This window comes from Colletotrichum siamense (assembly GCF_013390195.1).
Source record: "Colletotrichum siamense strain Cg363 chromosome Unknown KSG_Cg363_contig02, whole genome shotgun sequence".
Classification (NCBI taxonomy): domain Eukaryota; kingdom Fungi; phylum Ascomycota; class Sordariomycetes; order Glomerellales; family Glomerellaceae; genus Colletotrichum; species Colletotrichum siamense.
The window spans coordinates 6326521-6342564 of record NW_023501015.1 but is presented as its reverse complement, the minus strand read 5'-3'; the positions used below and the strand labels follow the sequence as shown (position 1 = coordinate 6342564).

Sequence of the window (16044 nt, the reverse complement as noted above, 5' to 3'; positions counted from 1 at the left end):
CTAATCAACGCTCGGATGTGAGTCTTCATTGAACTCTGAAGAATTGATGATCCCATACGGCGTCGATCTTGGCCGGCAGCCCGGCATGCAACCAGACGGAGGATTTTTTCTTTGCTCAGATGCAACTATTGAGTGCACGTTTCAGGTTATGGCTTTGTTGTGTTCGTTTCGTTGCACAGCAGCAGATGCAGCTGATCGAATGCGGGCAGCTGCGCCATCTGGTTTGCTTGCTGCAGCTGCCCATCCTCGAACGCAGGGGTGGCCGTTCCCGAGGCCTAGGTTGCAACGGTGACAATCACGTTGTGCTACCAGTCGGGGGTTTGTTAATTGACCTGCTGATCGTAACAAACATGTTTCGATATTTCTTTACGGATCTTTCCTGCATCTTCCATTTACTTCAAACAACAGTTCTTCTCGGCCGGGGCCTTACAGTGGCACGCGATATGAAAAGAAGCAATCGCTTACTTTGCATAGACGCAAAGCAAACAAATTGCACGAGTTGAACGACAAGACCGAGATTTGGCTTATGTTAGCTGTATCCGTAGATACCATATACCAGGCTGCAAGAAATCGTCTTGGAAAACATCAAGAGCATGGATGTGAGCGGAATTTCGCCATCGATGATCTGCTTACGCTCGGTTGCGACGATTGCCATCACAGCAGGGGATGCAAGCTTGGCGATTGCTTGTTCCAGCTGAATGAGTGGATGAATTAAGGTGTGGTGTTGATGTGATTGACAGTTGACGGGGGGCTGAAGCGCAAACCTTCCCCAAAGCAAGGCTTCCAAGCCGAGGAGTGCGCCGTGCGCTGATGTGGGGCGCGCCGGCGCTCGGCCGGCGACACGGGCAGCGGAGCCACAGGTGGATTGGTCCGGGGAAGCCGTCATATGGGGCTCGGTGGGTCCCGGAGGCGCCATTAGCGCCGAAGCGGCCTCCCGACCCCGGCTCGTGTCACTTCTCTCATTCTCTTTCAGCTGGCAACTGTATTTGAAGGAAGAGATTATTGATTATCGCGTCTAGGCAACCTCTAATGACTTGCTAGTAAACGGGGGAGGCTGGCGGATGTGGCGTAAATGTCCAAGCCTCAAGTCATTATGTAATCCAGCAGAAGCGGCGGCAAGCCCATCCTGGCCCCCACGGAGTCTGTTCCCCATCATTTCCGTCACATTGTTTATTCGTGTGCAAAGCAATTCAATACGTACGGACGAACTGCGTGGGCATGCATCTCACGCCCCCAGCTTCGGCCGGGATGCCTGACGTCAAGCAGCAGCCGACACTGAACATGAGGCGACAGAAGCAATCGGGCGGCCCAGCAAGCCTCGTTGCCTGGTTCACCTGTCCGTAGACAGGCGTGGTGCGCCCGGACTGTGTCTGTCTTGTCAATCTGTCAATTCAAACTGGCAACGGCGTCCGTTCGTCACAGTCGTTGGGCAAACACACGTTGGACACGTGCGACGGTGCCACCACCTCGTCAATTCGTCTCATCGTCCGATCGCTTGCGCTTACTTGAACCACCAACACGACCATCTCATCCCAACGACACACGACAAACGACAAACGCGGGGCCCCTCGGTTAGATCGCCATTTCTTCGTCATTCTGGCGCATCGTCGCTCACTGGAACGAGACCTGCATCATTCGCATTTCTTTCACCACCCGCGTTTCTCGCGCCACTTTCTTTTTTTCCTTTCGCTGCACTGTAAGGTACTGTTCGGCTCGCGGGCAGTTCCTGCATTGCAGCAGTCGAGGTCGCCGCATCATCCTTGTCGCCGTCTCCATCGTCATCTCTATCGCCATCCGTCACTGTCCGTCGTCATTTGCCATCGTCAGCCATCGCTGGCCATCGCCCACCATCATCAACCACTGGAGGATCATCCGCTGTAACGTATCGTCGGCCGACAAACTGTTTCATCAGGCGACAATGGCCCAAGACACCCAATTGCCATCGTACCAGGATGCTGTCAGCAGGCTCGACTGGCTTGAGCTTGTTGCACCATACGTCGAGTACAAGGACTTTTCCAGCCTTTGCTCTGTTAGCACGCATTTTTATGCAATCTTTGCTCCCCGCCTCTGGAACGACCCGTTGGTTGCCGTCCGCCGGTTGGGGCTGGATCCCAGCGACGACCTCGACTGGTACCTCACTTTCGCTTTCGACCGCGTGCAGCACGTTAGACAGTCTACCCTGTCCCTCATCACCACCCTTGACTTTCGTGTCTTCGCCAAGGACACCGCCCACTTCCACAATACCAACAGGACAATACCAGAGACACTGCGTTTATTACCTAGAGTACTCCCAAACCTTCGGTGTATTTTGTTGGACGGTCACACCGAGGCCGACCCGGCCACTTTGAATGCGGCCCCAAATTCGGGGGCTTCGCCCCCGCTGTTGGTGCTAAGCATGGCGCACTGCGAGGCACAGTTGCCGTCTGCTTTTTTCACCTCCAATGTCCTCCAACACCTCGTCTATCTTGACGTATCCGGCCTTCCGGGCTCCCTGCAGCCGCTCTTGGCGGCAGCTCACGGACGTCGCCATCTGTGCCATCTGAAGGTCCTCAAAGCAAGACGCCGGGAGATCAACGACGGGCTTGCTTTGCAGCTTTTCCAAGCCTTCAAAGCCAGATTGTGGAGCTTAGATCTCAGTGAGAACAACGTTACCGATGCAATCATTGACGAATTCGTCGCATTGTGCTTCAATAGTCCCTCATTACGGTCTCAGTCCCAGTTCATGGCGGAAGGGAAATTGTCATCCGACGGCCACGGCAATGACTCCCACGGCAGATTCGTCTCTATCCATGAGTCTGACTGGAGCGGCACCTTCAAACATCCGGAGCGACACTTTGTCGATGCCCCAGTCTACTCCGCCGATGCGACTCGGGACCTGCAGGAGGACGAAGCAGTCCGGTCCAATGGCAGTGCGCCATTAAGGCGAGACATCGCGGATCACGTTAAGGCCGCACTCGCAGGAAGTATGGATCGGCCGGTACCTGCTTGGGCCGAGGTGCCGCATCTCGACGTCTGCACTGCGCCCGCCGGGATCACGCATCTGCACATCTCAGACACGCATGTCACCTCTGCAGGCGTTGAGAGGTTGATCAGAAACTCCCAAGGCCAGCTCGAAGAGCTGTCTTGCGATGGCCTGGCTTTCCAGCCTGTGCAGCGATCTGATGCTAGGCAGTCGCTCCCATGGCCAAAGGACGTGCGGCTATCCGGTGTCTTGGGTTGCTCGCACGTCTTCCGACCTGTGTTCTCGTCCAATCTGAGGGTTCTTCGCGTTCACCATTCGCTTGTTACCCTGATACCAACACTGGAAGTAGAGACCTTCTCAAAAATGGCGTGCAACTGGCTGGCGGAGACCACCGTCCGCGAAAAGTCCGAAATGGCCTTCCCGCAGGCGTTTGAGCCGGATATGAACCCCCGACTGACATCGCTTACCTTGACTAATATCCCCCGCCGGTCAAATGGGCCTGTAATTGAGAAATTGGTGCATTTCCTAAAACTTTTGGGTTTACAAGAGCGGGCAATACAAGAGATGTCGTCGTCGTTGTCGGCGTCCTTGTCTCCCACTCGGCGTTGCCCTGCACTGCTCCGCGGCGTCCGCCATCTTCGTCTCGAATTTGAGGCTGAATCAACAGAGGACTCTGCAGGGTTCTCGACATCAGACGACCTAGATGCCGGGGATCTTCTGGACGGAGGCGAGGGCTTCAGCTTTTTCAGCGACGAGCTGCATCAGCCCCGCCCCCAAAACGCCACCAAAAAGCAAGCGGCAGACGTCGAGGCCACTGCCATGCACCTGGCTGACCCGGTAACGGGCCGCTTTACTTTCTCTCCGTTCAGTGAATATGAGGGTGAATACATGGACCTTCACGATACATGGCATGGGCAATCTTTCCAACGAAAAGTATGGATTGGACCCGGTTTGCCGACTACCGCCGCAATTAATGAGTACATGAAGTTGGTACAACACTCAGTGCTGAGGACAAGAGTCGGTCCCGCAACACCTGACCACATCAAGGCGGGCGTCCCACCGGGCGCACTGCTCTTTCATGCCGCGTGGGACGCTATTGTCATGCCGCCAGAGCTGAAGCCTCCGGAGCCCGCAGAACTCCACGGAATGCGGGATGTTCTAGAGGCGATAAAGAAATTCCGGCTCGAGAGCAGGGCTGAATATGAGGCAGCGAAGAAGGCGGCCGTTGGAGGCATGGCTGGAGTCAGCAGACCTCTCCAGCATTCCTTTTGGTCTGGAAAGCTCGAGGTTTCTGTTCAGCAGAGCGTGGCACACTATCGAGCGCCAAACTACTGGCGATAGCAGCTCTCAATGTTCAAATGTCTCTTTCGCAACGTTTTGTTTCTGACTCGTCTCTTTACGGTGGTTCAGTCCCAAAGCATTTTGGTCATTTGTGATATATACTATGTTTTGGAATAAGTATGAACAGGAAAGAAGAAGGAGGATCCAGCTGCTCAAAGACACTAATGCCAAATCCACATGTCTGTCTCAGCTTGCGCAGAACTCCACAACTAACCAACTGACAGCTCATCTGTACTAGCGCCCGCGAGCTGACCTAAGCCCGCATTCACACTCACTCAGTTGAGGACCGCGGTGTACGCCGAGGTCGTGAAGACGGCGTTGGAGCCGACGAAGGGCTCGGTGCCGGCGCCGATGCTCTGCAGGATCTGGGACGAGGGCAGGCCCTGGCTGTTGATGAGGTAGGTGACGAAGGCCTTGAGGTCGCCGCTGAAGCTCTGGACGTTGCTGGGGGCGACGAAGCTGAAGACGGTCATCTGGCCGTTGGTGCCCTTGTACAGGTTCCAGGTGCGGCCGGCGACGGTCGGGGTCGCGATGGTGCTGCCGGTGGCGGAGATGGGGCCGGCGCCGCCGAGGGAGCCGAGCCAGATCATGATCTCGTACTGAGCGGAGCCGGAGGCCGTGGAGGAGGTGAAGAGGTCGTAGGCGACGTTGGCGACGAGGCCGCTTCCGGAGTAGCTGTGTATGGTCATGTTAGCATTTTCCTTCTCTCACTTGAACGGGATGGCAAAGGGGTTTGGACTACGTACCTCCAGTTCCAGGTCGAGGGGATACTGCCGATGGAGCTCAACGCCTTCTTGGTGATGCTGACGACGGCGTTGGCGTACGACTTGACGTTGTACTGGCCGCCGGACCAGCTCCACTTGGTGGACCAGACGAGGTTGCTGCCGGACAGGCCGGTCAGGGTAGTGCACTGGCTGCCGGTGCCGGAGGACATGCCCCAGAGGTTGTTGTAGACGGTGTACGTGCCGGTGACGGCGGAGTCCCACTGGCCGCAGTAGGTCGACGCGCGCTTCTCGACGGTGGGCGTCGGGGTGGCGAGGGCCGCCAAGGGCAGGAGGGCGAGGATGGCGGAGAACTTCATTGTGACGGGGCTCGGGACGGGGAGTGTGGGGCCGGGTGCGGGATCAGAAGCGGGCTTGGGGCAGAGATGAGATGAACTGGTTCAGGCTGGAGTAGGCGATTACACGATATCGATGGCCATCATATTTATATCTAAGTCAACGGAGGGATATACGAGGTGTCGTTTTGACTTTCTTGGCGATAATAGGCCCAGCTCCATCACTCATCTATTTTCCCGTCGGCCGGCTTCATAACAATCCATGTGGAAGGCCCTGTCCACCCGCGCGAATGGTTACATGGATTTCATAGCTCCTATTGAGAAAGGCAACCTACCTTCCGCAAAGACCCCAGAATGGGAGGTCACGAGAGATCTCGTATGCCAGGGGCTGACGGCTTATTTACTTGGGGCAACGATGATCATGCCCTCTCCTGATTTAACGTCCCTGTTGGCGGCAATTCGACAGCACAGTCGCATTTGAGCTAGCACTAATTCTTGTCTGCCATTGGCGGCTCCTGGGGTGCTGTCGGGAACCGGAAGACGGGGCACACATGTTGCGGGGGTTTGTCGAAACCACGAATCAGGGGAACCCGGCTGTTGGCGAGCGGCCGGGGGCTCCCGAGTGGTACAAAGTTCTTTACAGATCTTTTTAGTATCATTCAACTCAAAATTGACGATTGAATGAGTCTTTACCAAAGACTGTACAGATTGAAATCCAAAGTTCACATATTGTAGTTGAGATGTCATTGAAAGGTTGTATAATCGACTGAGTCTTCATCAAGGCTAAGGCCAAGGCTTGAATTTCCCAGCACTGCCGACATCACTTGGCGCGCCCACTCTCGTGAACCTTTGCGTCGACGGGATTCACGGGATATTTCCTTGCCCTGGTACTGGAACTGGGACTGCCGGCGAATGCGGGGTTGACTGCCGCATCCGCACCCCGGACTCCGACCTGGATGGTGGGGTAGCAGGCGGGATCAAACCTCTGGGATTGGCGGGAATGAAGAGGACCGTCAATTTTGGGAAGCGCAGCGGAGAGTTGTGCGGATTGAGCCCTCTGTTCACACGGATCGTCTACTTGGCTGCGTTGCTCTTCGCTTCACAGCTACAAGGCACGGAATATCAAACATTGACATGTTGGCCGGCTACTCTCGGTGGAAGGGCTTCGCCGGAGCCTGGCTGCTCCGGGCCCCGATTCTTAAGGTAGGCAATACATTACGTACATGGTACACCCGATCGGGTCTCCCAGGCGATCTCCTGATTGACGATTTTGTCCCCGATCGGCTTCGGCAAAATCTCTTGGCCATCATCGCCTATTGTTGGTTTGGACTCAATATTCTGTTTCAAGAGGGAGGTTCAAACAAGATGGGATTCTCACTCGTCCTCATGCGCGACTCCATAATTCATTTATCGATTGACGTCACTCACAACCACCCAGAGAGCGAGGATGGCTCCGGGCTCATCAAGGCACTTGATGTCAGCTTACCTGGCTAAGGAACAAGCAACATACGGGCATCGAACGGCATCATATTCCAGCCATGAAGACTGAATCGAGATAGAAAGACATTTCCAAACAGCCTATTGTGGGTGAGCTGGCGCCATGGCTCACTTCAGCTGCTCCCCGCCGTGAGCCCTCGTGGTGAAGAAGGCCTGGCTGACAGCGCCACTCGGGCTCCAGTTCTTCCCAAAGCCTTCCGAATGGGAAAGCCGAAAAGAAAACTCTCGCGGAGGAAATATTCGCTGAATTGTGAGATTGTGAGAGTTGACAAAGGCTGCGATAATTGGTTTTTTTTTTTTTTTTTACCCCTCTAGGCGTTCTTCGTTAGCATGGCGATGGCCATGACGGCGTCGAGAACTGAGCAAGTCTGCCATGTTTGGTTTTTCTACACGCTTGTCTGCTAGGCTCGGGGTCGAAGCCTCTGAGAGGAATGGTTTTACCATCGCCAGTTTTTGATTTTTCCTGCCCTTCGTATCTGCACTTCGCGTGGCCAGCGGCTCTGACGGATATGAGATGTGAGCTGGGAAGGGTCACCTACCATGGCTGGGTTAGATTACGCCATTTGGAGGAAAAGCGCCAGTGAACATTGTACGCCTCCCAAGAACTCGAGGGTGCCAGGGCCCAGGGACCCCCGGAGGAGACGCGTCTGTTGGTGACCCTTTTCCCACAATCTTGGGACGATCGACCCCGAACCTGGCAATTGTCTTGGATGCACGTCTAGCCTTTCTCCTTGGGTCTTCCTTGCCCCTGGCCCGCGGACGTGCGTCGTGCCTGGCATCTGGTGGATCAGGTCCCCGACGCGTCGCGACGGGGTCCACGATGACAAGTTAGCGATAGTGGTGATGGTTGGGCGAGAAAAAGGGGGGTGGAAGGGGGGCGTGTTGGTACTTAGCGGCGGGTTCAGCTGAGTAGCGCGGCCGGGAGAACGGACGCAACTCTAATCTGAAGACATTGCTTTTCGTGAGCCCGGGGCGTGTGAGATTCTTGACTCTGAACTCGTGTCTTTCGTAAACACACAGGAGAGGGTTTGTGTAGGCACTAGGCTTCCGGGACGAGGATACGAAACCCCGAGGAATGGGATTTGAGTTGTTATGAATCCCTGAGGGCAACTCAACACCGCACTGTCTCATCTGGCGTGCGTTCTCGATCGGAGCTGTCCACGGATGGGAAGCCTTAGGCAGGATTAGACGGAAAAGGTTCCACGTGCTTGGGACCATGTGCAGTGAAGTCGAGGAGGCTCAAATTGCCCTGGAGGCAGAGATGAAAGGGTGGTGCAGGTGAAGTCGCACTGTGGCAGGGGTCGAAAGGAGACGGACTTAGACACTAGAGGTGAGCCGGCCGGGACGGCTTTTGCGGGCCTGTCTGGGCCAGGCGTGGATTGGATAGACCGAGGAACGGGCACTATCGGGGAATGAGACGTGGTAAATCGCGCGGGCGGGAGCCTAAGGGCCCAGCGTTGAATGTGTGTGTGTGTGTGTGTGTGTGTGTTTCTCGGTGGCTTGGCTCTCATAACGGGCTAGACTTGGCCTGTTTGATGTGTGTGTCTATCTTGACATTCTCTACCCACGATTCAGTAGATTCGGGGTCGAGACAAAATGAACTGGCATGTGTCGGATGAGGCACTTGCAAAGTTTTACTAGTTCTCTTGTCCGGTTTGTTCCCATTGTTTTCCACGGGGGCTAGGCGTGGTTCGGGCGAGCTGACCACGCGTCTTGATGCTGGGAAGAATGCAATGTTTGAGAAACGCCTCCAAGGGGAGTTTCATGAAAGACTTTGTGACGGTGGAAGGCGGAAGGCGGATGGGGAATTTTCAAACGGGTCGCTGAATACCTTGCTGATCTTCAATATCTCAGACGGCGATCTCATAAGGCCGTACGGCTGTGCGGATGGGGAAACGGAAATGAGGCTTGATACCTGTGTTTTGTGGCGTCCTTGACGTGCGTGATATCTCTGCACAACCCTTCATGCCCCGTCTTGCATGTGGGCTTGCTTACGGGCGCTGTCCGAATTCTCAGTACATGCATGTCTCTCCCCGATATCTGCAGGTCGACACATTGGGAAAACTGCAACTGCGTTGGGAGGTTAGTCTCACTGCCTCCAGGGACGAGGCTACGGAGCGCCACTAGGGTATGCAGGAAGACAGGATCCGGGGAATGTTGCATATGTGTGGGTGGGCATGATGGGCGTGCGAGTCGCGTTCTGGAGGGGAAAGACTTTTCAGTTCCCCTTCCTCGGTCTTGGAATCTGCGACAGGTCGGTTTTCATGGGTGGTTTGCTGATTTCCGGCCCCCACCTGAACTGAGATCCATGCTTTCCTTCGAAGGGTCCCCAAATGACTAACGGCCTTGTCCTGGTCCTTGTGGTTCCTGTCTTTGGCAGCCAGAGGTATTTGCGATTGGTGCATTAGCGCCTCCCAGCTGAGCAGCCCGCAGGACTCTTGCAGCCCTCGATCGAGATCTAGATGACGACGGGCTGGTGCTCCGGGTATTGGTGCCGGGTACCTGAGTTCGTATGAGCGGCTGAAGTCCGAGGAGGCCTATGGCTGTCGCCGCAGATCTCGGCCCCTGTTCGGGGATCGATGAGTAAGGAAAGATACTCCCAGTTTCGACATGTTGGTTATCGACTTGGCATAGGAAAGTGCTGGAATGTAAGGCCTTCATTGATGCCCGTCAAGTATCACGAGAAAGCCTTAGACCACCTGCGGTGCCCGCCGTTCTCCGTCTACTTTCTCGCGGAATGAAGCAGGTGAAGCCGCGTGAGGGGAGAAACCAAAGCTCTTGTGCGCCCTTCAAGTCCAGTTATCGGCAAGCGCGGAAGTACAAGAACCGAACTGGGGAATTGTTGCATCTCGGTTTTCAATCACATCCAGGCCGAAGCTTTTGTTCCATGAGGCAGTCCATGGCCTAGCAGTCTCTGTCTCACTGTTTCAAATGGAGTACTCAAGAGTCTAGACAGATAGTAACAGATAATGATCAAGTTCTGGAGATCTGACGTCATAGCGATGTTGTTTCTAAGGGTTTGTGAAGCAAAATGAGCATGAATGTGGATTAAGATTACAGATCTTTCGTGCAACGGGATGCATCTTTCATGGCTCTGATTTGGTAAAGACTTTTTCACCGTTGCGTCCAAATGATTTCGTCCCAAGAACCCCGCTCGTTGTTCCGTTGGAACAGACGACCATCATGGAACCGGAAAAGTCTTCCGTATTCGTAGATCAGGTGGCCAGGCTCTTCAATATCCAGTGGCGTTTCGTCAATGGCTGGGCCCTTTTCCGTTATGGCGTCTACGGCTTCAGCAGCCTGAACCGGAACTTCGGGTTTGCGTACTGACAGCTTCACCTTCTTTGCTGCTACCACTGTCTATCATACAGATTAGCGCAATATGGCAATCCAGAAAAGGGGATATATTCTCACCTGACCAATCAAGGCCTGAACAGCCTGTACATCTCCCACGTTGCAGTCCACGTAGCGGACTCCAGTGCTTCAGCCAAGTTTCTTCCACGAATGGACGATGCTGCAAACTTGGCGAGATCTTCATCTAGACTTTTCTCGTCACGCCCTTCGTGGGTGCCGACGATGAGAAATGGAACACCAGGAAAGATTCCAGAAATCTCCGGCACCCAGCGTTCCCCGACGGATTGAAACTGGGTGTCGCTGTATTTTCGCGAAAGAAACAGGAAGACATCTACTTCCGAACATGCCATATGGAGGAGAGAAGAATAGTCCTCCACTCCAGTGGTGTCGTGAAGCTCAAGGTCAACATAAATATCAGTCACTCTGATGAGCGTCAGCTGAAGTCGCAACAGCTTGCTTCATGGAAGCAAAGTAAACTGTTCCGGAAGCATACTTCACAGTGCTTCGCGAGCAATCAGACCCCTTTGGGATATCTGCATGTGCTGCAACTGGGGCATCGCCCATGAAAGTGTGAATCATCTTGCTTTTCAATGCGTTCGAGTCCCCTATCACGACCACTCTGCATGAAAATGAGCCGAATTCCATCCCAAGGTTGATGTCTAAACTCACTTTATTTTAGGCAATGCTCTCGATGACTCCACACTCGGCACTCTTCGTGCTACAGGGATCTCGCGAGTCTCCATGGAGGTTGATGTTAAACTTCGTATAGAAGTCTGTCGGTTCCAAGCCATTGCAGGCTTCGAGTACGATGTGTTTTGCATTGTAGCCCTCCTCAACTTACCCTGCGGGCGTACTGGAAGAGCTTGCTCCATGAACATGGCGGAGAAGGTTGACCCTGGGGCAACCAAGTGTACGTCGTTAAGGGTGATGGGTAGGCGGAAGGCAGAAACGACTGAGATATCATTTAGACTGAGACCGGAGAGCATGCTCCACGCATTTGTGGGCGCTGTTGACGTTGTGTAAGATACGTCGCACTGGTTCGAGTGAGAACGACTATACACTCTCGACCTTTGAAGGGCAATCTCAAAGTCCCATCTTGCGAACTCAACTTGTCCCGAAGACAATGACGACGATGGCCTGGCTCTTGAAAATGGTAACGAAGTCATACTGCGTAGTGAGCGGCGACTGGACATGATTGAGATCGCGTCATCCATGAACTTGACGGACCGAACATCTAAAGGACCTCGGTCTTCCATAAGCTGCAAATGTTGACCGAGAGTTCTATTCTGCTCGAGGACCTGCTCCATCTTTACAAGCATCTCGTCGTAGCAGCGAAGCGCCTCGGCATTGGAGTGGCTAAAACTCAGTCAACCTCGTCCTGTAAACTCAAAGGAATTGAACGGTGCCTTTGGAGAACGCTAACGATCAACGTTAACGACGTCTTCTGAGACTCCAAACGAGGCAAAAGACTCAAAACCCTCTTCTCGTTCCAAACCCATGTCAACCGATACCGGAAGCCATCCTTCTGGCAGACGAGTGATTCGAGTTTTGAGAGGGTAAAGACTGCATTCGTAATGATAATAGCGAGATGCTCTAGCTGGATTAATCCTTTACGAGATGCTGAAAGATGATGAAGCGATTCTATCATGGACTGAACAGAAGATAATGCAAGCTTGATCTCCCCAACGGCCTCCAGTGTTGCTGCTGCTGACTGTGGCGCATTTGCAGTGCTGTCGATGAACCCAGATACAACAGTGTAAACCTTTCCAGTCGCAGCTAGTAGACCTGCAATAGAGGCCGCAATGCTTAGAGGATCTGCCATTTGAGTAGATAAGTGCTTGAAAGCATAGTCAATGGTGAATTAGCAGTAGATCTACCAGCCCACCCCCGATCGTCTTTTCTGGGGATTTAATATGGTTGACGTGCGACACCGATCGCGGTGGCTTTCACATCAATACCTATGCAGGGGGTCAGACCTAGTTGCAAACCATGATGCCTGGCTGCATGCATCGAAAGCGCGCTGTCCTGCAGCCTGTTGTAGGCCCTGGTTCTCTGCCTATTCTCGGCTCAGCTGCGCCCCGCGTTGCCAGCCAGTAGAAAACACCAAAAGGCTGAAGATGAATTAGCGAGCCAGTAGGAGATGACGTGAAGGTTTCTCCCCGTAAGGATATCACACAGCCCCTTCGTTTACGCTTGAGGCATCGGACTTGAACGGCAAGGCATCTTGAGGCAACCGGAACACTGGTTTGCCGGTTCTCAAGGCATTATTGGCGCATGCTGGCTAACTACCCCAACATCAGCTGATGAAAGATTCTCAGCATGCAGCTTTCGACTGGAGATTATTGCTGTCCAATGGGTCGCGCGCGGTTTCGATCTCGGTGCAGATAAGTTGCGTCATCGCATTGGATACGTCCTCCGTTTATCTGATTCGCGGTGTTCTCCAACTTGATGATGATGACACATACGGGGCCTGCTGTCTCGGTGTCAACCACACCTGCACCCCTTAGATATCGAGGACGTTTTGCGACAATTTCGCAATAAACTTGCCGCTTTGAATAGCATTACTCTCACATCGAAGCTTCCGCTTTCATCGCTATCAGCTCGAGTGCGAACACTCCCCTCACTCCTTGTAGCGCCAATTTGTGTACTCAGTTTCGGTCAATCTGTCATACCGTAGAGGCCGATTAAAGATGACTGCATGCGTGGTACTATGGCGCAGAAGGCCGGCATATGACAGTATTTGCGTCGACTCATTGGAAAAGGTTCACGATATTTGATAACAGGCTCATGGCCGAATAGTTAAATGGTCAGTTCTTTTGGCGGTCTTTCGTAATCTACAACATCTATCAAAGTCGTCAAACCTTTTCAGCAAATGCCGCCGATTCCGGCATTCTTACCAATCAACCAGCACAGACGAGGCTGATCCGGGGGAGCTTGATTGTATGGAGTGTCCACATACGCCCAGGTTTGCACGTATGCGAGTGACTCCTACGACTTTTGAAAGCTGGAGATATGATAAGGGACGAAAAGAGGAAGCCAGTCAAATGTTTGCATGTATTTGGCGACATGAACCATGGCGCTTATGTAGATACAATCTGGTCATCAATAAAGCCTGGCGGGACAAAATCGCGACCAAAGCCGCTGTCGAGACCAACGGCGAATGGGTCGAACCCTCCTTAGAGAATTGCTTGACACTGGGGAAGAGTTTCAATCATGACGGCTTGAAAGATCTCCTCCATCGAGCCTCGGCCGTCGATATTTCGTAACCCTTTAATCAACTCCTTGCAACTATGTTCACTCGGCTTGATAGAGTCTTCAACAAAGTCAGCACCTCGAAGACTTCGCCTCGTGCCCCTTCAACGAGGTATCAGAAGATGCAGAGGTTTAACATACACCTCGTTTAGCACTCCGGATCTCCGTTGTCACAGCAGACCACCTGTGTGTCCGTTCCGCGCAAGAAACAGGTGTTTGCGGGGCAACCGCCGTCGTAGAAGTTGCAGTCAGCCGAGACAGTGGCCGCGCAGAAGAGAGCCGCAGCAAGGGCGATGATGTGGTTGGATAGCTGCATTTTGATTTTGGTACGATTAATTGCGAGATAAGGTAGCTGAGAAAATGATTTCAAAGTCCGGGAAATCTCGACGACGGGGCTTTATACACAATTTGAAGGCTTTCTAGCATGGCCGATTGTTAATGCTTGCTCTCGGCGTACCCGACACCAGTTACTGAACATTCAAAGGCTATGTTTACTCATCACGGCGTAGCTGGGTCTTTTGCGAAAGCGAAGGTTTGGATTATACTGCTTTCGAGTAATTGCCAGGGATGATGTGCTAAGACAGGAACTGAAATGCGCTGATCAGTGTTGTGAGCTGAGCAACCTGAGTCGTACGTCATTTTCTGAGCCGTCTGGAGAGCCCGGGTCTGCCGGAGTACTACTCAGGCCCCAGGGGGATCCTTAAAATAAATAAAGTTTTCTCAGTCTCTTCACAAACCTGCGGGGGAGCATGATGAGGTTGAGTAGTTAATCAAAAGTAACACATGTACAAAGACGGACTACTCCCACAATATGGCAAGTCAATTCAATCTAAGAAAACAACATCGGCATCTAGATATCTTCATTTTCGCACCTCTTACTTCGCGTCGGCTTCCGGAACTTGACCATAAACCACGTGACTGTAACAAATTAGCATGAGTTCATACCTTACTCGCTGCAAGGATTCAAGTTTGGGGATACTTACAACTGACAATGGCCATGGTAAAGGTTCGACTTCATCTCTTTGCGACATTCAGCAAAGAGCACCTGAGCCTCCATCTGAGTCCACCCAAGGACTCCGGTAAACAGTCTCATGTTATAAGCTTCGAGTCCATCGGTGATCTGGACCAAATTCATATACCCGAGATCTTTCAGACGCTCGTCCTTCGCCCAAGTTCCGATCGGCACTTTGATCATTTTGTGACGAATGTTGATAAATCCAGCGTCTCTCAACCATCCCTCAAGTTGCGGACCAGGACGTGGGTCCCGGCCTATCATACCACAGGAATCGATGAACATTCTGTCCATCTTCATAATGAAGGTATCTTCGGTAAGGGTGCCATCGTCGCAATGATAGAGAGTATCCCAGTCCTGGAATTCGACCCAACCTCCTGGGTTGGTGTTTCTAGTGTACGTTAGTCATTTGGAAGGGCTTGAGTGTGCGGGTGGTTGATTTTGCCTACGCAAAAGTATTCCGCACCAGTTGCGGCCAGTCTGCAATTGCTCCGGCCATTATACGGCTGAAGATGAAGTCGTACTTGGGCCCAATCCAAGGGCTCTCGACGTCGTCGACCTCAAACTTGACGTTGGGTGGAACCCTAGTCCGTTAGCATGCCTTGGTAGGTATTTGTTACCATCGAACATAGCTCACCATTCCATCTGGACAGGGCTCAAGTCGTTCCCAATTACCTGGCAATCGTTAGATGGGAGCAGAGCGGGAGATCGTATGAGCGGCAAACCTCAGCATTGGGAAACTCATCCGCAATCTGGACGGCCCCTAGGGACTGTTAGCTGTTGAAGATGGCGATGTGAGAGGCTCACCAACAAATTCCAGTTCCGGTACCAACGTCAAGAATTCGATGGACCTTGGTAGAGTCAAGTGGAGCGTGGTACAGCTCCCCTTCGGTCATTTTGATGATAAAATCAGACACAAAGTCAAGACGATCGAGCTCTTGCTGTTCGTGAGTAAGGCTACTGTTAGAGTACTTTCATTTCTCGTATGCTGCACAAAAGACTCGACATAGGGTTACCTCATCGTTTGGGCCATAGTATGCTGGAACGCGGTTAGGAACCAAGTTGAATTTTCAAACACATTCGACTTACCACCGTGGCGAAAGGCATGGTAACGGCGTCCATATTCAGTGGGGTAATCAACCACGCTTGAGCTTAGCGATTTCGTGTACGCAGAAACAGATCTGAATGATGAGCGTAAATCGGAATCAAGAAGCTTGGTCAACTGTACAATTGATCGTCCGGAATTGGATCATTTTCATTGACCTAAAAGTGCCATTAGAGACATGGTCATTGGCTCTGGAAAAGGAAATACCGACGCGTTCATCAACCTCGATTGGAACTTGCAGGGCAACGGGAGCAGTCACAGTTTCGTCAGCGCCTTGCTCCGCAGGGGCTGCCGTCGAGCCTGGCACAGTGGGTGAGGCAGTTTCTGATGTTACGGATTTTGGAGATGCAGCTTTTGGCTTCGGAGAAGTTGCTTCTGTCGTTGAAAGAGATGCCTTAGATGGCGAAGAAGTCTCCACCGGACGCGGTGATTTATTTGTGTCAGCCATATTTGGTGCGACTGAC

The 16044-nt window shown here is 52.8% G+C and overlaps 4 protein-coding genes across 4 annotated transcripts; 1 reads left to right on the top strand and 3 right to left on the bottom strand.

Annotated features, from left to right (window-relative positions):
• Window positions 1-1918: 1918 nt before the first annotated feature.
• Window positions 1919-4303, top strand: CGCS363_v003650 (uncharacterized protein; the record flags this gene model as incomplete). The annotated part of the gene is made up of 1 exon (XM_036635499.1): window positions 1919-4303. The coding sequence occupies one exon, from the start codon at window positions 1919-1921 to the stop codon at window positions 4301-4303; it is 2385 nt and encodes a 794-aa protein (XP_036499065.1).
• Window positions 4304-4578: 275 nt separating this feature from the next.
• Window positions 4579-5384, bottom strand: cel12C (Endoglucanase cel12C; the record flags this gene model as incomplete). The annotated part of the gene is made up of 2 exons (XM_036635498.1): window positions 4579-4978; window positions 5050-5384. 2 exons carry the CDS (start codon window positions 5382-5384, stop codon window positions 4579-4581), a joined length of 735 nt encoding a protein of 244 aa, XP_036499975.1.
• A 4587-nt stretch (window positions 5385-9971) lies between these two features.
• Window positions 9972-11518, bottom strand: CGCS363_v003648 (uncharacterized protein; the record flags this gene model as incomplete). Its single annotated transcript, XM_036635497.1, has 4 exons — window positions 9972-10217; window positions 10272-10330; window positions 11053-11217; window positions 11380-11518. 4 exons carry the CDS (start codon window positions 11516-11518, stop codon window positions 9972-9974), a joined length of 609 nt encoding a protein of 202 aa, XP_036499976.1.
• A 2820-nt stretch (window positions 11519-14338) lies between these two features.
• Window positions 14339-15371, bottom strand: CGCS363_v003647 (Secondary metabolism regulator LAE1; the record flags this gene model as incomplete). Its single annotated transcript, XM_036635496.1, has 6 exons — window positions 14339-14381; window positions 14447-14866; window positions 14925-15059; window positions 15113-15150; window positions 15201-15238; window positions 15287-15371. The coding sequence occupies 6 exons, from the start codon at window positions 15369-15371 to the stop codon at window positions 14339-14341; spliced, it is 759 nt and encodes a 252-aa protein (XP_036499969.1).
• Window positions 15372-16044: the final 673 nt, after the last annotated feature.